General features: G+C 42.6%; 1 protein-coding gene across 1 annotated transcript; it reads right to left on the bottom strand.

The window, feature by feature from the left end:
- Positions 1–23,063: 23,063 nt before the first annotated feature.
- Chchd5 (coiled-coil-helix-coiled-coil-helix domain containing 5) lies at positions 23,064–26,587 on the bottom strand. Its single transcript, XM_027421835.2, has 4 exons — positions 26,415–26,587; positions 25,943–26,083; positions 25,698–25,863; positions 23,064–24,075 (listed from the first exon to the last, which is right to left on the bottom strand). Coding segments are annotated over exons 1-4 (339 nt in total). The 5' UTR covers positions 26,417–26,587; the 3' UTR covers positions 23,064–24,045.
- Between the last annotated feature and the right edge of the window lie 214 nt (positions 26,588–26,801).

A 26,801-nucleotide genomic window follows, 5' to 3' on the forward strand; every position in this document is an offset into this window, starting at 1 on the left:
TACCTTATTTTCTAATATGGTATTTTAGATGGAAAAAAATATTAAGAACCATATTTTTTTATTTGTATTTGTATTTGTGTGTCTGTGTACATATGCTGCACGTTTGCCGAGGCCAGAAGAAGGGCTTCAGGTTGCCTGGGGCTGGAGTTCCTGGTGAGTGTGAGCTTCTTGGGACAGTGAGGAGGCACAATCACAGATGCTCACTTCCAGGCATGGCACAGCAGTTTTCACCCTCAGAAAACATAGGAGTCTGCCATACATTTTGATTGTTATTTTGTTTTATTGAAAAACAAAAACTTGTGTAGTTACTGTCCAGTGTCTGGACTAGAAACAACAAAGATGTCTGTACCTTTAAAATCTAGGAATACTGACTTGTCTGTACCTCATGATATGCAGTTATACAAAATTTCTCAGTGTAACAACTTTGGCTCAATTAAATAAAGAAGCAAACATACTTAGCCTCGGCTACTTTTGTGTCTGGTAGCAGCACCCAATTTGTTTCCTTGCAAAGGATCTTTGAGATTTCACCAGTCCTTCCTTGTTCTGGGAGATCCCATATTTAGCCTCAGTTTAGCTCTCCAGAATTTGGGTACTATTTGTTTACTTCATAAATGTCATATAAATATAGTTGTTGTACTGCTATTTAGGGATTAATGACAAGGAAAAAATGTCTGCACATGTTTAATAAAAATTCTGTGTTTTTCTTTTTCTTTTTTTTTTCTTTTTTCTTTTTTTTTTTTGGTTTTTCGAGACAGGGTTTCCCTGTGGCTTTGGAGCCTATCCTGGCACTCGCTCTTGTAGACCAGGCTGGTCTCAAACTCTCAGAGATCCACCTGCCTCTGCCTCCTGAGTGCTGGGATTAAAGGCGTGCGCCACCAATGCCCGGCAATTCTGTGTTTTTCTATATGTTTTTGTTTCATGACTGACCGAGTCCATGGATGTGTAAGAACCATAAAGATGTGGGACCAGCTGTAATGTACTGTTAATATCTTCTCACTGTCGTGTTTGCACTGTATTCTGCAGAGATGTATCCAAGTCCCATGTTTTAAAATAATGCTATCATGTCCTTTCTCTGCAGACCACAGTGTACCGAAGCCTTTGTAGCCACATCTTTGCTAATTTAAAGAATTATTTTCTGAGCAAGATGTGGTGGTACATGTCTGTAATCCTAGCACTTGGGAAGCTGAAGCAAGAGGACCATGAGTAGAAGGTGAGCCTAGGCCTATCAAGAAAGGGAGAGGGGAGGGAGGAGTTGGAAGGGAAGGGGAAAAGAAAGAAGGAAAGAAGTGTATTTCCTGGTTGTGGTTTTCTAGACTGAATAGCTGGGTTAAGATGCTAATATTTCCCCAGGTCTTTTAAACCATATTGTTTCTTTCTCTGGAATTACTATCATCAAAGCACAATTCCCTACACCTGCACCAACACTGAAACAGTAATTTGCTGAATTAAACACTACAGCATTGTGTTCAAAATACGAGTTCATTTCCACTGATCATCATTTGAAAACAAGGGGCAAGAAATTTATATTATCTGAGCTTTAGTATAAATAACCTCAGCCTACTTCCAAGAAATATTATGAATAATTAAATGATGTTGAACACTTGAAAGTATTTTAGGAAAATCAAGAGCAGTACAGAATGCAAGTTCTTAAAATATTGATGAAGAGATGGCAATCGCTAAGGTTTGTGATCTCTTTCCAAAAGAAAATAGATGGTATGGGTGGCTGCTAGGCTGTGTACCAGGCAGTGTGGGAAATGCTTGATGCAGTCTAACAGCCCCAAGATGGTCACATGAGCATTTTAGTTTTGTTTGACAGGTGAACAGCCAGACTTTGTCATATTAAAGGTCCCTCCCTCCCTTCAAAGGAAAAAAAAAAAAAGCTCTTGGAAAAAAAATAGTAACAGGAATCAGGGTTCATCTTTTTAACTATTGTATTATTGCTCTTTCTTTCTTCCTTTCTTCTTTCCTTCTGTCCTTCCTTCCTTCCTTCCTTCCTTCCTTTCTTTCTTTATTTTCCTTTCTTTCTTTTTTTTAAGAGGCTGGGGAGATGGCTCAGGATTTAGAAGCACACACTGCTCTTTCAGATGATCCAAGTTCCTGAACTCAAAGGATTCACTCATCACCCACTGTCTTAGTTAGGGTCTCTGTTGCTGTGATAAAACACCATGAGCAAAAAGCAAATTGGGAAGGAAAGGGTTTATTCAGTTTATACTTACATATCACTGAAGGAAGTCAGGACAGGAACTCAAACAGGGCTGAAACCTGGAGTCAGGAGCTGATGCAGAGGCCATGAAAGAGTACTGCTTACTGGCTTGTTTCCCATGGCTTGCTCAGCCTGATTTCTTACAAAACCCAGGACCATAAACCCAGGGATGGCACCACCCACAATGGGCTGGGCCCTCCCCCATCAATAACTAATTAAGAAAATGCCTTATAGATGGATCTTCTGGAGGCATTTCCCCTCCTTTCAAATAATTCTGAAAGTTTGGGGCAAGTTGACCTAAGAGAAGCCAGCACACTCACATCAGGTGGCTCATAGCTGCCTGTAATGCTAGCTCAGAGGGATCTGATGCCCTCTTCTGGCATTCCTAGGTACATGCATTCACATAAATATACCACACACAGACACAAGTACACAGAACTAAAAATATAAATCTTAAGAAACTTTTATTAAATTCATTTATGTGTGTATGTGTCCACATGCATTCATAGGGGACAACTTTCAAGAGTCAGTTCTATCCATCCTCTGGGTCTCAGGGATGGAACTCAGATTGTCAGACTTGGCAGCAGGTACCCCAGTTGAGCTGTCGGAGGTCAATAGAACTCACAGTGGGTCAAGGGACCCCAGACTAAACCTGTGATCATGTTGCAGAGCCAGGTCTTGAGACTGAAAATACACTAAAACATTGCATGACTGGAAGACTCCCCCCACATCTTCTCTGTCCCATGAATAAGAGCTGTTATGTGACAGGCCACGTGGAAGCTCCACCTCTTCCACTGAGATGACAACACACAGTTCTTCCCTGGCCCTTTGGAGCTGCCATAGCAGATTTTAAAGATCCAGAGGTAATGATTCCAATCACATCACTATTTGACTCTCATACATGAACAAATACAACAAGACCGTTTCACAAATGCAGTCAGAGGGTGGTGGCAATGCTCAGTTGGATAGAACATGCATGGAAGGGCCGCATGAGCGATGGCAATGGAATCTGTGCATGAGTTCAGCGGGATGGCCTTTCCTCTTACCAATGCTGCCATGGGTACGGTCCTGATGAATGTCCAACTTACTGACAACAGAGGCCAGTGATGAGCAATAGAATTCTCGGAAGTGCAGTTCAGTCCAGCAAAACTGTGACATAACAAAGCATCAGGCCTAGTGGCCAAACTGCTTTACTAAGACAGATGGCCAAGAGTGGAACTAGAGGGGACACTCTAAAAGGTTCATGTTTGGTGTGTGTGTGTGTGTGTGTGTGTGTGTGTGTGTGTGTGTGTGTGTGTGTGGCTCATGCTCTGTAACCCCAGATGACCTAGAACTATGTATACCACACTGGCCTCAAACTTGCAGTGATCCTCCTGCCTCTGCTTCCAAGTGCTGGGATTATAGGTCTGTTGAATATCTCAACTTTCAGTGCATTGCTGGGAAGAATCTGAGGCTTTATTACAAAAGATATGCCACTGCAAAACTAGTGATAGTCTAGTAAACAAACATGTGATAGTTTAGTTTCAAGAGCCACAGTTGTGTGCCCAGAGTGGGTTAATAAGAACAGACTAGCAACACTAGAACATGAAGAGAGAATGGCAAAAGTGAGATACCATTGATGCCAACAAAGGGTGGCAAGTATGTCTGGGACTGGTAGAGCCAGTGCTCCAGTAATGAGGCTCCTTTCCATGCATGACACACAGGAACTAGCTCTTGGCAGAAGTCACAAGCCTGGCATTCAGTAGAGTTCTTTGCAACAGGGTCATACATTTTGTGTATGTGTGTGATGGGAGAGGCAGTGTCTGGCTCAGCGGGGATACAGACAGCATAGCTTGCTCAGGGCTGGACTCCTGCCAGGCATCAATTTATCTTCCAACCCATACCCTCCACTAGGGCAGAGATTTTGTCTGTTTATGTAATTCCCAAACTTAAAATGGAAAAACATATGCTTTTTGTTCGTTTTCTTTTTTAACTTTATTTTTAACTAATACACAAAACATAAAATTTGTACACACTAAGAGAGTACTATGTTAAGTTTTATACATGTGTATGTTGCAGAATATTTAAATATGGTTAAACATATCTGTCTCCTCAATGATGTTTTTTATTGCTTTCTGACAAAAACTCCTAAAATCCTTCTGTCTGGCCTTTTGAAACATAGTACATTGTATTATGATGCACTAGCACGCCAAAATGTCTTCTGCTGTCTAACTGTAGCTTAGTACCCATTCATCAGGCTTTCCTCATCCATGTTTAAATCTTTGAAGAGCTATCAGCTTGGTTTCCAAAGCAGCAGAACCATCTCCCATTCCCAACAGACAGATACGCCACCACAAATGCCATGGGCTCTTTACTATTTCCCAATTCCCAATATTGCCAAACACCCTTTTTCTCATTGCTTCACAAATTACATGAAAGCCTTGATTTTCTAAAAAGTTAAATGGTTTTGTTGAAATGAAGGCAAAAACCCTTAATGAAATAAATACTAGTTGTACTTCTATTATGTCTATTTTATTACTCATTCAACCATCGTAAACCTCACAGATCTGAACAGCAAATGTTAACCATAAACATTTTAATAAGTTGCCTATTTTTATCATACAAAACCCGTAGCTTTATACATTTTTCAGTTTCTTTCATGTGAAATTATGTTTCCCACGGCAGGAGGCTAGAACACATTTCACTTGGCAGCTTGTTGACGAATTCCTTTTGCATATTGGATGTGTTGATGTGAGGCCACTGTTTGCATTGAGGACTTGGATGCAAACGATGGGGCCCAGCTGGGAGCTGCTGTCTCTGCTTTGAGATCTAGGCAGTTAATCTCATATTTTTTCCTTGCCAAACCTGATAGATATTGAAAAGAATGTGCATGTGATAGAAAGGTAAGGAACTAAAGTTAATACGGGTTAGGAGAGAGCAACTCTCCCAAGGAAGCTAGTGGGACCAAGTCAGTATTTGATTGGCATGAGCCCTTGTTCTCTCTCCAGGGCTAATGGATAGTACCAGGACAATGGCTTTAATGTGTTCTAAAGCAATAAGTAGGGGCTGGGGCTGAAGTTCGGTAGGGGGCTTGCCTAGATGCACAGAGCCTGTTTGATCCCCAGCACTGCAAGAAACCAGGTGCTAACATATGTCAGCATTTCCAGCCACCTGGTGGAGGCTGAGTGATCAGATGTTCAAGGCCATCCTAAGAATCATACTATGTTGGAGGCCAGGCTAGGATTCATGAGACTCTGTCTCAAATCAAAAACAAAAGGCAGACTTACTCTTGCTGGGATTTGTCACGTTGTTTGGGTGTGATTTCATTTGGTGTTATTTATCAATACTTCCATGAACAAACATTAAGAGAAAGTGTCCCCTCTATGAACCAAGAGTCTCTCAAGGTTTCTGATCATAAGAAGATGTGTACAATGAAAAAGGGTCTGTCTGGAGTGTTGGGGACCATGCGAGAGGAACAGCAAGCAGCTCTGAAACTCACGGAATACAGCCCAGCACAAACAGGCTGGGTGAGAGGCAGAGCTCAGAGGAAGTGTCCTGAGGACCTCATGCTGTTCCTGAGCATAGCTTTGCTTAATATCCTCACAGTCACCATGTCCCGCATAACCTATGTGTTGTATGAAATCTCTCAGGGGGGGTTCGAGCCCCTCACTGAGCAATGTTATTGGTACTTATAATAATAGTGATTGACTTTTTCCAAGCATTGCTACTAGAGCAGATTAATGATTCAACTGCCACCCTTAAAAAGAATTTAGAGGGATGGAGACATGGCTCAGAGGTTAAGAGCACCGACTGCTCTTCCAGAGGTCCTGAGTTCAATTCCCAGCAACCACATGGTGGCTCACAACCATCCATTATGAGATCTGGTGCCCTCTTCTGGTGTGCAAATATACATGGAAGCAGAATGTTGTATACATAGCAAATAAATAAAATCTTAAAAAAATAAAAGAAAGAATTTAGAGTTGTAGAATTGTTAGTAAGGTTGGGGTAAGGTGTTGTTATTAATGGCTTTTGTGTAGAAAATCTCAGGGAACAATTTAAAGTTTAGAAAGGCATACTTTAAATAGTTGAGCGAAGGACTTGTTCAGGTCAAAAAACAAGAACAAAGGTAGTCTGGTTCTTACTTGCTGACCTGCCTTTCTTGCAAGGATAGGTTGGTGATCAAAGGTGCTGATTAATTCCTTGTACACATTTCTGCCCTCAGCTTCATGATATGATTTAACAAAAAACTGTTGATGAGTGGGTATGCACACTGAGAATTTAAAGTAGAGACTTTTTCTTACATAAAAGTTTATATTTGTGATTCTTTTATGATTTTTTATAAGATTATATTTTGAGATAAATTTAAAAAATCATTAATCCTTTTTTTGTAACCGAAAAATGCAACCTGCCAATAAAAAAACTGGCTAAGTTGGTATTAACATAAAAACAGACAGGTGGACCAATTGAATCGAATGGAAGACCCCAATATCAACCCACACACCTATGAACACCTAATTTTTGACAAAGAAGCTAAAAATATAAAATGAAAAAAAGAAAATATATTCAACAAATGGTGCTGATATAACTGTCAACATGTAGAAGAATGCAAATAGATCCATATCTATTACCATACACAAAACTGAAGTCCAGCTGGGCTGTGGTGGCACACGCCTTTAATTCCAGCATTTGGGAGGCAGAGGCAGGCAGATCTCTGTGAGTTCGAGTCCAGCCTGGTCTACAAGAACTAGTTCCAGGACAGCCTCCAAAGCCACAGGGAAACTCTGTCTCGAAAAAAAAAAAAAAAAAAAGAAAGAAAAAAAAAGAAAAAACTCAAGTCCAAATGGATCAAAGACCTCAATATAAATCCATCCATACTGAACCTCATAGAAGAGAAAGTGGAAAATACATTTGAATACATAGACACAAGAGACCATTTCCTAAATAGAATACCAGTAGCACAGACACTGAGAGCAACAATTAATAAATGGGACTCCCTGAGAATGAGAAGCTTCTGTAAAGCAAAGAACACAATGAGACAAAACGGCTCACTACAGAATGGGAAAAGAGTTTTACCTATCCCACATCTGATAGAGTGCTGATCTCCAAAATATACAAAGAACTTAAGACACTAGAAATCAAACTACTAGATAATCCAATTTAAAAATGGGGTATAGATTTAAATAGAGAATTTTCAACAGAACAATCTCAAATGGCAGAAAAACACTTAGGGAAATGTTCAACATCCTTAGCCACCTGGGAAATGCAAATCAAAACAACTCTGAGATACGATCTCATACCAATCAGAATGGCTAAGATCAAAAACACCAATGACAGCTTATGCTGGAGAGGATGTGGAGAAAGGGGAACACTCCTCCATTGCTGGTGGGAGTGCAAACTTGTACAGCCACTGTGGAAATCAGTATGGTGATTTATCAGAAAATAAGGGATCAATCTACCTCAAGATCCTGCAATACCACTGCTGGACATGTACCCAAAGGAGGCACATTCATGCCACAAGGACATTTGCTCAACTATGCTATAGCAACATTATTTGTAATAGCCAGATCTTAGAAACAACCCAGATGCCCCACTAGGATGAAGAAAATGTAGTATATTCACACAATGGAGTACTACTCAGTGGTAAGAAACAATGACATCCTAAAATTCGCAGACAAATGGACAGAACTAGAAAAAAAAAATCCTAAGTGAGGTAACCCAAAACCAGAAAGACAAATATAGTATGTACTCACTCATAAGTGGATACCAGACATAAAGCAAAAGGAAGTTTGAACCCTCTGCCAGATACAGATGGAAGCAGATGCAGAAATCCACAACTAACTAAAGAGTCAAGTTCCTGGGGTACAATCTGAGGGAGGAGCGATAATATGAACAAAGGAGTTTAGACCATGATGGGGAAACCCACAGAATCAGCTGGCCCGAGCTAGTGAGAGATCACTGACTCGGGTCTGACAAATGGGGAATCAGCATAAGACCAAACTAGACTTCCTTAATATAGGTGACAATGATAGGGACAATATATGATGCACAAACTGACTTAGTGGAACCCATTCCATATGGAGAGATACTTTGCCCATCCTAGAAAGAGGGGTGTGGGGCTGGAGAGGTGCCTTGCTCCAGCCTCAACTAGATGATGGGACAGATTTAGTAGACTTCCTAAGAGAGGCCTTACCCTCTCCCTGGAGCAGATGGGAAGAGGGAGGAGTGGGAGGAGAGGAGGGAACTGGGATTGGAATGTAAAATAAATAAATAAATAAAAAGAACTGGCTAAGAAAAATACCTTGCTTACTTATACTTTGTTAATCTCTAACAAGTTGTTTAGATATGAATGTATGTGGATCTTTGGGAATAATTTGGTTTTCACCTGTAATACATTAAAGTGCTTAACCATTTAAGAGAAATGAGAACCATGTTGTTTTTTACTTGTATTCACTGTAGTCATTCACTTGAAAAATAGAATGTAACCACATTGTAATTTTATATTTCTTGAAAGATTTTGCTGGGGTATATGATCTATAAGGAAAAAAATGAAATTAGAGGGGATACATTATAATAGAGGTAAGGGAAGAATTATAGAAGATAGAGAGACCCTGACATGTTGAAGGTGTGTGTGTGTGTGTGTGTGTGTGTGTGTGTGTGTGTGTGTGTGTGTGTGTGTGTTCCCCTTTTTCCTCCAGCCCAAGAGAAAAAAGTCAATTGAGTGATGAGATCGTCAGCTCCATGCCTTCCCCCAGCTCCTGAGATGCCAAAACCTGCTCTTTCCAGCAGCACCAATGCTCTGACATCTTCCCAGTGGTAGCCTTCAAGCCTAAGAAAGCCGGAAAAGATGGCAGCTTGCCCTGGGACAGGAAAGCAAGCCCAGAAAAGCCCGCTCTCTCCAAGGAAGGATACTCATGCAGTTTTCTCCTGTGCCCAATACAGATTCATAAATTGTTAAGGGAGGGGAGAAATCCTGCAGGAGTCTTGACTTGGAGGACATTAATAGAAAGCAGCAAAATGCATTGATGGAGTCTCCAGTTTCTTGAGGGAAATGTAAAAACCAAAACACACATGTGAACAATTGAGTAGAAGGTGAATGATCAGAAAAGTCAAAAGATGAAAAATTCTGCTTAGTAGGTAGAAAACCTTGACTTTGGTTTTCTCTTTTCATGATGTCTTGCCTCAGTTTCTATCTGGTGGAAGAGAGCATCCAGCTCAGGGGCTGCATAACTTGAGTGTGGGCTTTCCATGCATCCTACAAAAGGCTTTTCACACATCCTTAGTTTCTGTTAACCCTCCTCTCCTCCATCCCCCATTACCGTCCTCGAGTAACCCTTTCCACCCCAGAATTTGAAGCCTCTGCTTTCATGTGTTCCACTAGAACCATTCTTGTGAGCAGAGCAACAATGGAAAAAGCTGTAGTGGGGAATAGACCCATTTGGATTTATTTCCAATAGAGGCATAGCTGCATTATATGGTCATTTTATTTTTAGATTTTTAAGAAATCTTCACATAGATATTCATAGTGGCTGTATCAGTTTGCACTTCCACCAGCAGTACATAAATAGGGCACCCCTTCCCCATATCCTTGCCAACATCCATTGCCATTTTTTGTCTTGATAGCCATCCTGACTGGGATGAGATGGGATCTCAAAGTCATTTTAACTTGCATTTCCTTGATGGCTAAGGATGTTGAACATTTAAAAAAAAAAGTTTATCGGCCAATTATATTTGTTCTTTTGAGAACTTTATTCAGTGTTGTCTTAATCATTGTTCTATTGCTACAAAGAGATACCATGACCATGGCAACTATTATAAAATAAAACATTTAATTGGGGCTGGCTTACAGGTTAAGAGGTTTAGTTCATTATAATCATGGTGAGAACCCATAGTGGAATGCAGGCAGACATGGTGTTGGAGAAATAGATGAGAATTCTATATATCTGGATCAGCAGGCAGCAGGAAGAGACAGTGACACTGGCCCTGGTTTGAGCTTTAGAAACCTCAAAGCCCATGCCTAGAGACAAACTCCCTCCAACAAGGACACACCTACTTCAACAAGGACACACCTCTAATAATGCTACTCCCTATGAGTCTATGGGGGCTACTTTCATTTAAGCCACCATGTCAGGTCCTGTCTGTATTAGCTCCACGTTGCTGGGCCATATGTCCAGACTGATGTCTTCCAGGCTTGAATCAGAACCAGCCAAAAGGCCCTGGGTCTGTTCCTGAGTGGGGAAGTGTGGATGAGGGAAGGCTAGCTATTGGGCACTAAAGAAAAGACAGAGACAAAAGATCGTATCAGGAGGGCAGTCAGTTAATACTGAAAAGCGGCCCAGTTTATCCATGCATTATCTTAAGTAACTATCCAAATGTGGGGATAATGGTAGAAGAAATCAATTATTATGTATGAAGGGCAGATAGTAATTACTTCCCTTAATCCTAAAGATACCGGCACATATCACTAGCCTTCAAGGTGGGTTTAAACTTGCTTGGGCCTAGGTCTATTGTTATTTAGATAAGAGATATTCACCATGGAGGCCAAGACATCCTGCAGCCATTAGCTGACATCTTAAAAACAATAGAAGTCGAGGCTCTCTGAACTCCGTGGTGGGGTGTAATAGACCCCAACACCACCACAAATGTCATATCTCATTCTTTCATTGAGTTGTTTTCTTGATGTGTATATCTGAGTTCTTTCCACATTCTAGGTACTAATCCTCTGTTAGATATTTTCTTCCCCATTCTGTAGGCTGCCTCTTCAATTAATTGACAGGTTCTTTTTCATTTCTTTAGGTCCTATTTGTCAATTGCTGGTCTTATTTCCTGAGCAAGCAGGACTCCTATTCAGAAAGTCTTTACCTAAGTTTAGATCTTAAAGTGCCCACCCATCTCCACTCTTTCCTCTAGCAGTTTCAGAGTTTCAGGACTTATATTGAAGTCCTTGATCCATTTGGAGTTAATTTTTGTTCAGGGTAGGAATTAGTGACTTGGATTCATTCTTCTACATGTAGCCTTCCAGTTTTGCCAGCATCGTTTGTTGAAGATTCTTTTCTCTAATGTGTATCTTTGTCAAAAAAAAATGAGGTTTGTGTTTGTACATACATGTACATGTGTATGTATATATTGTGTTCATATAATGAATGCTAAGTATGGATGTCTCTCCTCTTAGCATCTCTCTTGTGTCTGTGTCCTTTCCTCTTGATATTGAACTCTACAGACATAGGTACACATTTTTCTTTTCTAAACTGTTTAAAAATAAATTGTATTTTCTTATGAGGTTTTATCCCTAAACACTTCTATGTTGCTGTGTGACATTGAAGGGACCTGCTCCCCTTTCGGCAGCCATAACAGCCGAACACGTGCTTGCCATAAACTTGCCTTGGTCACTTAGAGGTCAGATGCCTGTCTCGTGACAAGGAACCCATCAGAAGTTAGTCAGTCACTAGAAAGTCAGATGCCTGTCTCGTGACAAGGAACTAATCAGAAGTTAGCTGGTGGCGTTATGCTTTATGACTCTGGGTGTGCTTTACGGACAAGAGCACAGCAATGACGCACAAAGCATAGCAACCACCCTGGGAGGGCCTATGGGCCATAACAACCAGTTGACCAATCAACACAGGGCAAGCCCTCCAAGCCTGGAGGCACACCAATCGTGAGCCTGTGCATACCCCTAGACACTCCCCTTATGCTGCCCTACAAGATCGGTACACAGCGGGTTCGAGCTGTCTTTTGCTAGCCATCCGCCATGGTGGATGGGTGAAAGACCCGAGCTAACATGGGGTTAGCTCGTTAAATTACAATAAAGCCTCGTGCAGTTTGCATCAAGCTCTCGAATCCGCCTGGTGATTGGGGTGACTACAGTCGTGGCCTGGGACCCCGGATACTTGAGTTTTCCTGGGGTCTAACAACATAAATAATAAAAACCCAGGGACACATATTGGGGTTCAAGCTGAAGATCAGAAAAGCAAAGTAGCCAGCCAGTAGCTCTTACCTCTACCAAGCTGAAAATGGAGATCCTATCTTCTCTGTGACTGGAAACTAAATTTCTTGAGACCCTTTGTTTACCTTTCTAGTGCTGGGATTAAAGGTGTGAGCTCTGTTACTCTTTTTATTTATTTATTTGTATTTTATTATTTTATCCACATGTGATGGGGGAAATACTTCTGTGTATGTTTATAAATAAAGTACTTGCTTGGCCAATGAGACAGCAGGTTAGGCTGGACTAGGAGTCAAAGAGGATTCTGGGAAATGTAGTAGAGAAGTGGTGTTCCAGACAGGAAGTGACATAGCAAGGAGACTCATATTTAAGAAGAGGAAAAAGGAAGTGTTGCTCTCTTTCCCCTCGGCTCCTGCTCCAGCGGCAAGATGTGATCCACCAGCTAGGAGGGACGCCAATAAGGCGTCCGATAAGATAAGTCTTATAAAATATATAGATGTATGATGATTGATACTGAGCTAACAGATGAGAATCCTAGTCATTGGCCAAGCAGCATTGTAACTAATACAAGTCTCTCTGTGTATTCATTTGGGCCTAACTTGGGCAGGCGGCTGCCATAAAGCTTACACGTGGCGGTGGGGCTCAGCGGCTTTTGGCAGAAAGATTTATCGTAACACACATGTATGTCTGTGTGAGGGAATTGGATTCCCTGGAACAGGAGTCACCGACAATTATGAGAGGCCATATGGATGCTGGGAATCGAACCCTGGTCCCCTGGAAATTTGTACCTAATTTACTTCCTATCCTAATTATCTTTTAATGTCTCTCAAATATTTATACTTTACATTTCCTTTTTAGTGAGTTTCTTTTCTGATTCTGGTAAACAAGGAAAACTATAAATATCACTATCTAGTCTTCAACTCCCTCAGAGACTCAAGAAGGAAATATTAGCTGGGTAAGCAGGAAGTGAAAACAAGTGACTTCAAAAAAAATATGAGAAATGACAGAAACAACTGGCTGCTGGACAGTCACCCAATGTTTTTCTGCAATGTTGGGGCATCCATCTTCATCCTATAGGCCTAGCATATATGACAGACTTTCCTGTGAAGCAGGATTTTTGAAGGACTGTCCCACCTTGTCTTGGCAAGGTTCTGAAGTCACTCTCTTTTGTGTCCTGCTTGTCCAATTTGGATAGCATACCATCAGCAGTTGAGGCAAGGGTACTTTCTTGGCCAGTGGCTTACTTCTGCCACAAAAAAAGTCATCTCCATGGGGAGTTACTTCAATGCCCACCATCTTCTCTGTAGTAGATTGGTGCTGCCAGGAGCAAACATGTCTTATTGTCATAAAAAACGAACCTATGTTATTAAAACATCTTAAATGCCAAATTCTGTAGATCTCCGAAGTGTTTTAAGACAACCTGTCTTTCTAAAATATATTTGTTTGATTAATTACTCACCTACATTTCCTTGTCTTATATAGTTGGTAAAACAAGGACTAGAAGTTTGCATTACATTGTTAAATGAGCTGTATAGCTACAATACCTTGAACAAGATTAAAAATGTATGTACAGTATGTTTTAACAAATTTAACTCAAATTTGTAGCAATATACATAATACAAAAGTCCAATACAATGTAAAATATTTAAAACTAGTAGTTTCTTTTTAAGAGTAGATTCAATAATCTGACTTTTTATCTTATCATATCTATATCCTCCCTTTTTTTTTCTTTTCAGAGTAGATTCAATAATTTACCCTTTTATCCTATCATATGTGTATCTGTTGTTCTTTGCTGCAGCTTGGGGCAATGAAACATGATCCACCAAACTCAACAAACCCACATGAAGTTTATTGGGAAAGGAAGCAAAGGAGGGGTAGGTGTTATTGATGGGGAGCAGAAATAGAGAGAAGAGGCAGGAGGCGCTTGCTGATCTAGGGAACAGGAGTGGTTTAGAATGAATCTCAGCAGTTGTGGCCCTTGAAACTGGAGTCATGGAGCTGCTGTTGGCCCAGCTTCACGAGGCCCCAGTTCCACATGTTTCTGCATGCAGAGTCCTTATGCAGCCACCTAATGCATGCACGACACAGCCATGCAGCCTTTGACAGCTGTCAGTAAGGAGCAATCACCTGTCAAAGATGGCTCCTCGGGGAGGGAGGGTAGTCTGGAGAAGAGTCATCCTGGGGTGGGGAGAGAGCCCAAGGATTAGAGAGGCCCTGTGACCAGGAAAGGATCCCCAAGGAGAAGGCCTAGGAGAGGGCTGGTTTGGAGTGGCAGTTGGGTGCTGAGGAGAAACCACTGGAGAGGAAGAAGGAGAGGAGTCAGGAGCAAGAACAGAGTCAGGTTGCCCAGGACTTGGGGAGAGGGAGAAACCAGGAAATCAACAGTATCCCTGTTTTTTCTTTTCAAAAAAAAAAAAAAAAAAAAAGAACCTTGAATCTAATCTCCTTTTTAGCTTTTTTTTTTTTTCCTGATCATTACCAATAACTACGTGTAATCAATCCCCCTAACAATGACAAATACCCATAACCCAATGAAAGACCAAAAAACACCCATGCCATCTCTTGGTAATGTGGTATTGTGTTCTTAAAATTACTTCCTGTTGTCTGGGGGCAGTGGCATCTTTAAGAGATCCTGGAAAGAAAATTTGGGTTAATTGTCAAGTCCTGGGAGAGGCAGCTTTATCATTGCTGTAGTTAAATATTGAGTGTCAGCTTGACCAGGTCTGGAATCATCTCAGAGATGGGGCTCTGCATTTGTCTGTGAGGATTTGCTAGATTTGGTTAAGATGGGAAGGCCTGCCCTACATGTGAGTGGCAGCTCTTAGTGGGCTTCTGTCTTCCTATTAAAAGGGGAAAGAGAGATGAGCACCAGGACTCATCCCTCTCTGCTTCCTGACTGCAAATGCAATGTGACCAGCTGCCTCACACCTCAGCCACTGTGACTTTCCCACCATGAAGGAGTAAACCCCCAAACTGTGAGCCAAAATAAACCTTTCATTCTTATCAAATGTTTTGTCAGAGCAACAAGAAAAATAACAAATGCAAATGTGAAACTTCATTGCTCCCTTAGAGAAATCCATGTAGATAACCTCATAGGCAGGTGGAGCCCAAGGCAGAGGCCTGGGCTATGGATGACCGACCAACCATGGGCCAATGGTTTGTTGGATAATTCTCCATGACAAGGATCACTACCCAGAGAAGAGTAAAAGAAAAGACTTTGCTAAAGCCTTGAAACATTCTGCCATGTCATATCAGGATGGGAAGCAATGGAGGGATGGCCTAATGCGTAAGAAGAAGTCTTCAGAGTGTACGTAAAAATAAGGCAGGGGTGAGAAGAGGTGTTAAAGTCAGATTGCTCTGAAATAGTAAAGACGACTATGCAGAATGATTGCAGTGGGGATACTACAGGAGGAGAAAGATGGGACTCAACTACAACAGAAAAACATGGGGGGATTTAACCAATGGGTAGGGTGAAGGGCCAGTGGGTGGCAAAGTCCTAAGAGGGCTACAAAGGTAGGGTGATCCTAGCTAAACTGACCTAGCAAGGCAGGACAAGGCTGTCAACATCAAAGGCTGGGAAGAGGGAAGTTCATCAGACAGCTAGGGTTAGAGGATCACACTAAGCTACGCCTGGGATGGGCAGGCCAAAGAATTCAGGCTGAGTCTGAGGTCTAGCCCAAAAGAGGGCTCATGGGAGCCCAACTGAAATTTGGTCTATGAGTGAATCTTAGGCTGGTGAAGAGAGACAGAGATGAGAAATGAAAAGTGCAGACACTCAGAGGTCACTGGTGACCTGGACAAAGCTCAGAGTCTGAGGAGATACTAAAAGTACTAATTTCAGATGTAACCCCTTTCCTCTGTTTACATAAGGAAATATTATGTAGCCATAAAAAGAATTAGTCATTTATATATAATACGGAGTGATTGCAAGTGAAACTTCTAGGTGAAGAAAAGGAGAGGACAGAACACTATATATAGCAAGGTAGCATTTTTGTAAAAAGGGGATAAAAATACACATTTATATATGTAGGAGTGTGTCTGTACATGCATGCATTTGCTGATATATGCATAAAATGTTTCTAAAAGGATGCAAAAGCAACTGGTAACCTTGGTTACCCATGAGGAGAGGAACACAGACACAGAGCAGCCGTGAAAGCAGCCTTTTCAACACAAACTCTCTGGACCTTTTAAATTCTATATTATGTGCAGCTATTATTTATTTTTTAGTTAAAAATGCATAATTGTTTCTGAGATCATGCACTTGTGATTTACATCTTATTGGACATGTGCTCAAATGATAATATAAGAGTTCTCATACTCCTTCAAATCCCCATATGCATCTCATTTTATAGACCAAACATTATTTGTCCAGTGTTCCCAGTTATTCATTCTTGCAAACAATACTGCAAGATGTGCTCTTGAACATCCCAGTTTGTGCCCAGATAAATTACTGCAGCATAACTTCCTACAAATGGGGCAAGATTCTTCTCCACTGTTTCCACAAAAGGCTGTTCCAGGAACCATAGTGTCACCTCCCTCACACTAGAGCTCAAGGTATTCCAGAACTGTCAGTATTCTGCCCAAATTGTATTGGATTTCTAGTTTCCTTTATGTTGTGATAAAATACTCTAACCAAAAACAACCTGGGGCCAGGCAGTGTTGGTGCATACTTGTAATCCCACACTAGGTAGGCAGAGGTAGATGGATCTTTGTGAGTTCTAGGCCAGCCTGGTCTACAGAGTGAGTTCCAGGACAGTCAAAGCTACACAGAGAGACCCTGTCTCAAAAAAACAAAACAAACAAAAAAACCTGGGGAGGAAAGTGTTTGTTTGACTTATACTCCCAGGTCACAGTCCATCACTGAGGGAAGTCAGGGCAAGAAGTCCAGGCAGGAACTACAGGGGACTGCTGTTTGCTGGCTCGTTCTCTTCCTGAGTTACTCATTCTTGCTGAGCTAGCTATTTAGAAAACATAGCCCAGGATGACTTGCCGAGGGATGGTGATACCCACAGTGAGCTGGGCCATCCTATACAAATAAATAATCAAGACAATCCCTCACAGACATGCCCACAGACCAACAGATGTAGGCAGTTTCCCAGTTGATATTTCTCTTTGATTGTCAACTTGACAATTAAGGTTAACCAGGACAGTGGATATCTGTCATGGCAAGAATGGTACTGAGTGCTCACCTGCTTTCCTTCCAAAAGATAAAGATAGGCTACATTTGCCAGCAAGACTTGCAATGAGGTAGGCCTGAACTCTGATGACAGCAAGAGAGATGGCTTCTAGAAGCACATCTAGAACTAGCCCCCCAAAATGTCTCCCTGACCTTTGAGCCTTACCCTTTCCTTCATCTGCTCGATGTGTGAAGAAGGGTGGGTTGAGGACTCCAAACACTCCAGTGTTTCTGGGCAGAGTATGAAGTGGTGTGAGCACCTTTGAAGCACACAGCTGACTTGTGCTTGGCAGAAACTCATACTTCTTTTGACCCTTCCTGCCCCAGGCAGTGAGTCCATCCTTGATGAACCTTACAACAGGAAGTGAGAGAAAGCAGCAGTTGACCACTAGGCCCCAGACCTCTGCCTACCACACCATCACTACCCCCGTGTCTTCCTGCCCCTACCCCAAAGCAGACCATGTTCCATGTCGGGACCTGGAGAGGTCATAGTAATCACATCCTTCATCCGTTCAAAATGTTTCCTGTCAATAGGCATGATGGCATATGCCTGTAATCCAAGCACTCAGGAGAACGAAGCTGGAGAATGCAGAGCTCAAGGCCAGCCTGGGTTATGTGGCAACACCTTGTCTCAAAAAGCTAAAAGAAAAAATTCCAAACACTTACTGTGTGACATACACTATTTTAAATGCCTTTAATATACCAGCAAACAAACCAGCAAGAAAAAGATTTCCACCCTCGCGTCCCTGCTAGTAGGAAAGAGGGGTAGAGAGGCTAATGTCCTAAAAGGCATGAGGCAGGCAAAGCCCAGTGTGTTCTAAGAGTACAAAAGGGTTACATGCCTGGGAGCTTGAGAGAACATGAGTAATGAGAAGGAGGAGGAGCCCCATTGTGTTGGATTTTGGAGGCTGCTGTAAGAACTTTGGGGTTCTTCTTTGAGACTTAAAGAAACTTTATTGTTATCATCATCATCATTGTTGTTGTTAGTATGTATGTGTGTGGAGGGGATGAGAGTTGTTATCACGATTACTGCTATTGTCAGTGTGTATCTGTATGTGGGAGGAGGAGAGAAAGAAAGATTAAAGGACAACTTTCAGAGTCAGTTCTCTCCTTCCACAGTGGGTTCCAGGGATCTAGCTAATAAGGTCATCAGGCTTGTGTCACAAGCTCTTTCCCTCTCTGAGCCATGTCACTGGCCCAATCAGTACAGGAGGTGTTTGCCTTTGTGCACTATTAGAAAAGCAGTATACAGTCTGCCTTCATTCTTACCAAGCAGGCCTCTGGCTGTTACATTGAGAGCATAGACAGGTTGAAGCAAAGTAGAAGCTGGGCAGCCAGGATGGTGGCTACGAGACAATGGTGGTGGCTCATCTGGATCTGGTGCCAAGGAAGCAGAGAGGAGTGTCTAGATTACAGGTATATTTTGTAGGTGGTACACTGGTGATTAATCTAAGAGGGAAAGGGGGTCAGAGGACTCTGTGGTATTGGATCTGAGCAGCTGGAAAAATAGATCTGCCTGCCTCACAGGAGGGTGAGCTTGGAGCCAGTTCAACAGCAAAGTCAAGAGGTCAGCCCCGAACACAAGACACTCTAAGACATCAGAAGGAGTAGCAGGATTGGCAGTTAATATACAACTTTGAGTGGAGGTTAAATTCCAGAAATTCACTACCTTCCATAAGTCACCATTGCTGTATTTCTCACTAGCTCACAATATTGAATCATCATTGCAGTGCCATTTTGAATGCTGTGATACACTGTATGACTTACTACCTTTGAGTTCTGTGTCACAGATCATCTCTGACTATGGGTTAACTACTGCATTCTGTGTTGAGACAATGATGGCTTAATTGTTCAACATTGCCAATGTCATGATTTAAATAGTGAATTGAGAATGCTAAGGAGACTGTGTCAGCATGACCCAGATACCACTGAAAGCAAAGACTAAATGATGATGTTGTTTGACAATCAACAAAGATTTATACAAAAGGTTTAGGAGAAAGAGCGAGTAAGCAAAGAACTCAGTGTTCGACATACAGAAAAAAACATGGGAGTATGTACTCAAAATACACACAGCAGTGTGAATGGAGACTGAATTTCACAAATGCACAAGCATAGGCAAGCACTTCTAAATCAACCAAAAGTGGCATTTGACCAATTGTGGTGGTACATGCCTATGATCTCAGCCTGCTGACATTATGTCTTTAGGGACCTCAGACCCTCAGACATATTTCTAGGCAAGAGGGAAAATGTATATATAAATGAGAATGCTAAGGAGACTCTGTGGTGTGTGTGTGTGTGTGTGTGTGTGTGTGTGTGTGTGTGTGTGTGTGTGTGTTTCCAAAAATAAGGCATTTTATCAGACTTGGCTGCATATTGAATCGATGTTTAAGCTTTTTAACGTGTGAGTCTCATCCCAAGAGATTCTGGCTTAATTGGCATGAATATAGCCCGACTTTTAAAAAGCATCATGCTGTGTGATAAAATCCAGAATTCTTTCCTTAAAGATTGATTTTCCTTAGAGAACCTGGCTTCTATTTGCACACATTCCCTCCAAACGGCTTTTTGTTATTGCTTTGTTTTTGAGACAAGGTCTTGCTATGTATCTTTGCTGGCCTGTTAGATAAACGAGGCTGGCCTCAAATTTACTATAATCCTGCTACCTTAGTTTGTCAAGTGCTGGAATTACAGGTGTGTATCACCAGCCCTGCCTTCCTAAAGTTTTGATGATAGTAATTGGTTTACCCATTGGAGATTGAGGCTGACAGATACTATCATTATTATAGTGATTGTATTTTTCAACAGGATACATTCAGTAGCAGCACAAAATTCCATCTTGAAAGCCACCAAAAGTAAAATAGGGGATTTTGAAGACATACATTGCTTCCTGGTTGATATCTCCCACCTTTTTACATCTACAGCCCATTGACTGGCTTATTTTGCCTCTTTAGAATTCTGAACAACTATTAGGTGTCTTAAAAACCACGTCAGCACCAGGATAACTCCCTCAACATTGCTACCTATCTCCACCAATGTTCCCAGTAACTCCCTCCCCATCCTTCCTGCCCAGCATATCTACTTGGCATTCTTGGTTGACAGTAACCATTCTTTGTGAGTCAGGTATTTTGAAAGATTTATCAAAATACTCTCACCATTTGCCATCCATGATGGGATACAGCAATTGGTGGCAGTAATGACAAGCAGGAAGGGTGGTCACAACTGTGGCAGCTACAACAGGCTAAGGCAATAGCAGTTGAGGTAATGCATAGCAGCCATAACAGTGGCTACCACTGAAATGAACTTAGTGGCTAGCAACTGAGAGAGCCACATTTGATTGACTGACCGCCTTCTCTCTCTCTGCCTGCAAGTATGGCAAGCAGGAGGTAGCAGGCAACAAAAAATCAAAGCCCTCAACTAAATAGTCCTCAATGAAAGGGATGATAGAAGTTGGTGTCTCTCACCCCTTAAATGGGAATGTTCTGTCTCTCAGAGAACTAAGCTGTTGCCCACTGTGACAGTTTGCTTGGTGAGATCTTTCCCTTCGTGGTCACACTCATTGTTCTACTACCAGGGCTTTCTGGGATCATCTCCTGATTCCCTGTCTCACATCCCTAAGCTAAGACAGTGCATCATGAGGGAGATTGTGACTCAAGAACATATGGCACACTGACAGAACTGAGTCTCTGCCAAGTCATAAAACTGTGACAAATTTTAAGAGACTGAAATGTAAAAGATGTTACCAAACCAATTTAATTAGGCAAGATAACTAGAAAAGTTCCCATATGGTTAGAAATTAAGAAATATACCTCTAAATTTCTAAATTATACAATACCAATAAAGAAATCCAATTAGGAAGAAATTGTGAAAGTCAAATTTGTAAGCAATGTAATATATATCTCTTTGTAAAGGAGAAGCCCGAAACTTTCACCTCAAAAAACGTACAGGTTGTGTGTGGTTTGGATTACACCTGTAATCCCAAGGCAAGAGGATCAGGAGCTCAAGATCATTTTTTGCTACACAATAAATTCAGGACATCCTGGCCTACAAGAGATCCTATCTCAAAACAAACAAACAAACACAAACCAAACCAAAGACCAATAAGCCACAAGTAAACTATAGAAAAAGGCTAATACACTTGACATACCCTTGTCCATACTGATAAAGAAAGAAGGAAATAGATGCAAGCACAGTGTCTGAAGCTAGAGAGGCAATACTACAGACACTATGGGCCTTGGGATAACATGGATATTGTGACCAGAGTAATATAACCCCAAATCATAGACAATGTGATAAATTACCGGAACAAACAAACAAACAAACATACAATTACCAAACCAGACACAGCTAGAGAAATAAAACACCATAAATTTGTTCTGTTAGCTTACACATAGGCACAGATTCTTTGCAGCCAAATGTCATTGGGAAGTGAAGTCTCCATTTTTGTAATGTGTGAGGCCTCAATAATGCCTGGGCCAATAGAAAGTAGTAGCATATGCCTTTAAGGTTTCCCATTTCACTCTGTTGGATTCTTTAGTCCAAAAAAGAGGATATATAAAAGTATTCTAAAATGTATGTAGTCTGGACCTCCATTTTTTGTCTGTTCTCATCACACTTTTAGGAGAATGGAGCAGAACCCCACTCAAACAAAATAAGCTACCTGAAAACATCCTCCAAAGTCTGAGGGCTCAAACCAAAGCCCAGGAAAAATGAGCTGGGAGCAGAAAGAGCCCAGAACCTAGGCAGCACCCTCTCCTCCCACCTGTTTCCTCCAATCTTGCAACCCACAGAGCACCTGGTAGCTCCTCCAATTTTGACTATATAGGACTTCCACCTTGACTCCTAAACCAACAGATTTCTTTTATTTGGGAGTCAAATATTGAAAGGAAATTCCCAGTGGGTCAGGTTTGGTTTCCTAAGCCATGACACAAATCTTGGGATTCAAGTGGCCGACTACTTTTGGAGTCATCGCTTTAAGAGAGAAGAGACTTGTCTCAATTGTTAATCTGTATGAAGGTCATGGGCTTTGTTAACCAAAAGTTCTAGAGAGCTTTCTGAAATAGAGGATTTACTGAGCTGTTACAAACAGTAGCCAGAAAAGCAAAGGTCCAGGTCCAAAGACAAGCTTTCACTATGGCCAGCAGTGGGCTAGACAGCAGTTCACAAATGCCTGCTGGACCAGAGCTAAACCTGTTTTGTTGTTGTTCTTTGTTGTATTTTTTGGGCCTTTTCAATAGCACTGGCTGACTTCAAACCTGGCAAACCTTTCAGTTCCCTAGAGATTACAGGGCATTTTGGAAAAAACTTGGGGAAAAGAGAACAACATAACCCATATTGCCATATAGTTTGCAGGGTAGGATAATGCAAAAAGCCTTGCTTGTGACAATGGCCCTCTGAGACAGACAGGGAGTTGGTAAATACACTAATCTTTTAGACACAGTAACTAAGTTCTATGCCATTCTCAGAGGTCTCATTTCCCAAGGTGGTAACCAGCTTGATAATCACTTAGTTTGCTCTACCGTAACATGTGGGTCCTGGGGATCAAACTCAAGCCTTCAGGCTTGATGGCAAGGATCCTAACTCACTGATCCATCTTGCCACCCAGATAAGGCACTTTTTATTGGCTGTCTTCTTGTCTCCCTTTTCCACTACCTACCACTATAATATAATAATGTATTCAGACTCAGAATACATTATCAGTGCCCCATCCTGAGACCTGGCTTCTGGGAAATTGCTAATCAAGACAAAACAGTGAAGGATGCTTCCAAGCCATGTCCTCTCACAGTTTTCAATTTTTAAAATTTATTTAACAAGACAGGGTCTCGGGTGGCTTAGTCTGGCTTCAAACTATGTAGCAGTGGATGATCTTGAGCTTCTGATTCTCAAGCCTTGCTTCTGCCTCCACACAACTGTTCTCAATAATAAGGCCAGTTTTTTTTGTTGTTGTTTGTTTGTTTGTTTTGTCGAGACAGAGTTTCTCTGTGTAACAGCTCTGGTTGTCCTGGAACTCGCTCTGTAGACCATGCTGGCCTCAAACTCACAGAGAACCGCCTGCCTCTGCCTCCCGAGTGCTGGGACTAAAGGCGAGCACCACCTCCTGAAGGCCAGTATTTTTATATCCATTGCTCAAGGCCTATATCTACTGCTTAACTGGTTCTGATTCAGCAGTGGAAAAGATGTGCTATTTATTGCTCCTCGCACAAGCCTCAAGAAAACTGTATAAAGAGGTGGTGAGCGCAGGCTCAGGGCACCATGGCAGGCAGGGCATATTGACTGGCATGTGTGAGGTAGTGGATGGTCTCTATTCTAGTTCCAGAAGGAAGAAAGCTGGGCATGGTGGCTCACATCTGTAACCCTAGCTGTGAGTCTGAATCCAGTTTGGTATCCATAATGAGCTTCAGGACTGCCTAGACTTAAAAAAACCAAAAACCAATCTGGTGAGAGTGAGTGGGAGAGAAGCCTTTCCCCAGCATACATACAGCAGGGACAGGGGATGGCTGTTTGAGTCATCTTAAGTCTAAGCCTCCAACAGGCGCACCCTACTGACTAAGTAAAGCTGGAGGTGGTGCCTGAGCTGTCCTCCAGCTCTCCTAGTGCTTGCCCCCTTCAATGCTGTAGGCTGGAACCAAAGCCCTGTACTCAGTCTTTATTTATTTAGAGTCCCAAAGTCCAGGAACAAAATGGTCACTCTTCCAGATGAGGACATTAAGTGGGCTAGTCAATCATGTCTACTTTTCTCGAAGTCCAAGAGGGTCTTCAGGAGGCAGGAAGTGGCTGTGGCTGTGCCTGTGGAGAAAACATACCAACATTTACTGGCCTTGAGACTACTGGTGGGGAGATGAGGCAGACACAGTAGAGGCTGCCCTCACATAGTCCAGTCTAGAGGGTAAAGGTGCCAAGTGGTGACCTTGGCCGTTTGCCATGAGAACAAGTTGTCCACAGTAGGCTAAAAACTGGAGCTGGAAGGTGGTATTATGTTGTTTGTTTGTTTGTTTTTGGAGGGCAGAAAGAGATAGGGTCTAACTCTAGCCCAGGCTGGTCTAGAGCTCAAAAAAAGGAATGAAAGGGCTTTATTGTCCAGATGTCAAAAACACTTGAAAGAAAGAAATATTCCTATGAGATATTTGAGCAACTGAAATGGACATTATGTAATCATTCCTGAACATTTCCTGTGGAGAATCAAAGTCCTTCTGGGCAGTTTCTGCTCTCATAACCTAAGTCTTTCAACTACCCTGTTTTGTACAAAGAAGCAATGAATATCAGGTATAATTAGAGGTTAACCTTTAGCCAAGAACTCTCCTGAAGCAAAAGATACAAGGGAAACAGTGGAGTGTGAACCAGGATGGAGGGAGCTTAAAAGTCAGGGAACAAGGATAGGGGAATAGAGGAGGTTTTCTGAAAGTACCACCATGTAAACAGGGTAAGAATTAGACGGAAGATGGACTGGGGAGGGTAGTTCAGGCAGAGCAAGATAGCTAGAAGCAAGACAGACATGCCCTTGAATAACTACATTGTTCACTGGGGATGGAACATGGAGGTGGAGAGCAGAAGAGGTGAGACCAGAGTCATCCCAGACCAGGTTGTGGGCCAGTCTGGTAAAAGGGAAACCACAGAGAAGGCTCTGTGTAGAAGCAAACATGGTAAGATTTCCTCTGAGATCATTCTGGGACCATCACAGGGGAACGATTGGAAAGGACAAGATGGACCAACACAGAAGCCCAGAAGACGGTGAGAAAGAAAAAGCAGAGTTGCAGGGACAGAGGATCCCATGAGAGATGTCCAGAGGAGGGTGGTTAAAGGTGTGAGTTGTCCCTCTGGAGTGGTCCGGCAAGAAACATCCAAAGGAGTGCTTCTCACTCTTCCATTTCTGCCAACCCCAGAGCATTTTAAGACTTTTTCTAATTGCCCCATCAGTATCATTTATATCTCAGATATACTGTATGTGTTTACATAGTGTGTACATTAAGATCATTTTTTTTTGTGAACCCCTCCACTCCACCCTGCACCCCCACCAGTACAGCTGAAAGCAATGAAAAGGACAAAATGGGCAAGAAAGGGAAGAATACAAGGGATCCAGTAAGAATCCGGGACCTTGTCTCAGTGTGAGTGATGGGAAGCCACTGGAGTTTTAAGCAAGGGTTATGTGACCAGAATTCAGACCATTATATGGAAGCAAGGGTGAGTTCAGGCAAGCCAGGGACAAGGCTGGAGCAGGTGCCCTGGCAGGGGAGGTGTGTGAAAGATGGTTAGACTAAAGCAGAGGCTGCCTGCGACTTGGGGCAGAGAACCATCTTTTGGATTCTGGATTCATAGCCAAGGCATGTGTGGGAATTGGGTGGGGCTAGGACTTAAAAGAAAATGAAGGGAGTTAAGAAGGAAGAAGAAATGATCTAGTGAGCCTCCTTTACCTCTCCAGTTGTGGGTGAACTTGGCGGCTGCACCTGCTCAGCACACTGCAGGAAACGGCGCATGTGTTCGGCACAGTTGCCAACTGCTGCCTCATTCAAGCGAAGGCACTCCTCAAAGGCTTCAAAAGGCTCAGCGCAGGCCTGGCGGATCTGGCGGATGATGGGGCTGTGGGAGTAGGGCATTTCAGACCCGGAGCACTCACACCCCACTGCCGAGCACCCTCTAGCCCCAGTTTTACACTCACTGGGAGGATGTGCAGCGAGCAATGCTCATCTTAAGGTGGTGACAATCCCGATGCCAGGACTCAGGCTTGGCCGCCACACATTGGCCATACTGTTCCAACTCCCGGCTGCAGTACCGAGCAGTAACTTCCAGGGCTGCCTGCCTGTGGGACAGGGTAAGTTGATGATAATCTCAAGAGTAGACAAGAAAAAGTTCTGATTTCGGTCTGTGATTGGCCTAGGGATCCAGGACAGATCTGGAAATTTTAAGGATCCTATGATAGGGACAGCCAACGAGGGACAGAAACAAGAGCTGAGCCCTGAGCGTTGTGGTACAGGGCGGGAGTGTGTGGAAAGACAGTGGAAGTCCTAAAACAAAGTCTGGTTATTGTGAGGCACGCCTGGAGTATCTCCAGTCTTGAAGGCAGTCGTTTCCCACTGGGGATCATGCAGCCCGACAAGCATGATCTAGAGTTGTAGGGAGTTATAACTCACATCTCCAGCAGAGCTCAGGCGCCGATCCGTCAGGGAGAAGAGACCCGCCTTTTCCGGTATCAGGTTGACATGGCGGCGCCCAACCCATACCTCCCGGCTTCACTCTTCCGGTCGCCGAGAGTCCAGCCACTCACTCCATCTAGGCTCGATCATCATGGCTGCGCTCTGCCTCCCCTTCCGGGCTCATTGCTTGACCGGGCTGGACCCCACGAAACTACTTCCGCCGGCTATTTTGTTTCAGTTTAGTCTTTTTACTTCCGGCTTGTAGTGCGGGGGCTTAGAGTTTACCGGAAGTATGGGATCGGAAGTGCTGCTGCACCTCGGCACCAGAACGAGTCGGGTTCCCTGTAGGTATCGTCTGCAGTTGCTCGCGCTGCCACTCTCCGG

The sequence above is a fragment of the Cricetulus griseus genome, chromosome 6 (genome assembly GCF_003668045.3).
Source record: "Cricetulus griseus strain 17A/GY chromosome 6, alternate assembly CriGri-PICRH-1.0, whole genome shotgun sequence".
In the NCBI taxonomy this organism is placed as follows: domain Eukaryota; kingdom Metazoa; phylum Chordata; class Mammalia; order Rodentia; family Cricetidae; genus Cricetulus; species Cricetulus griseus.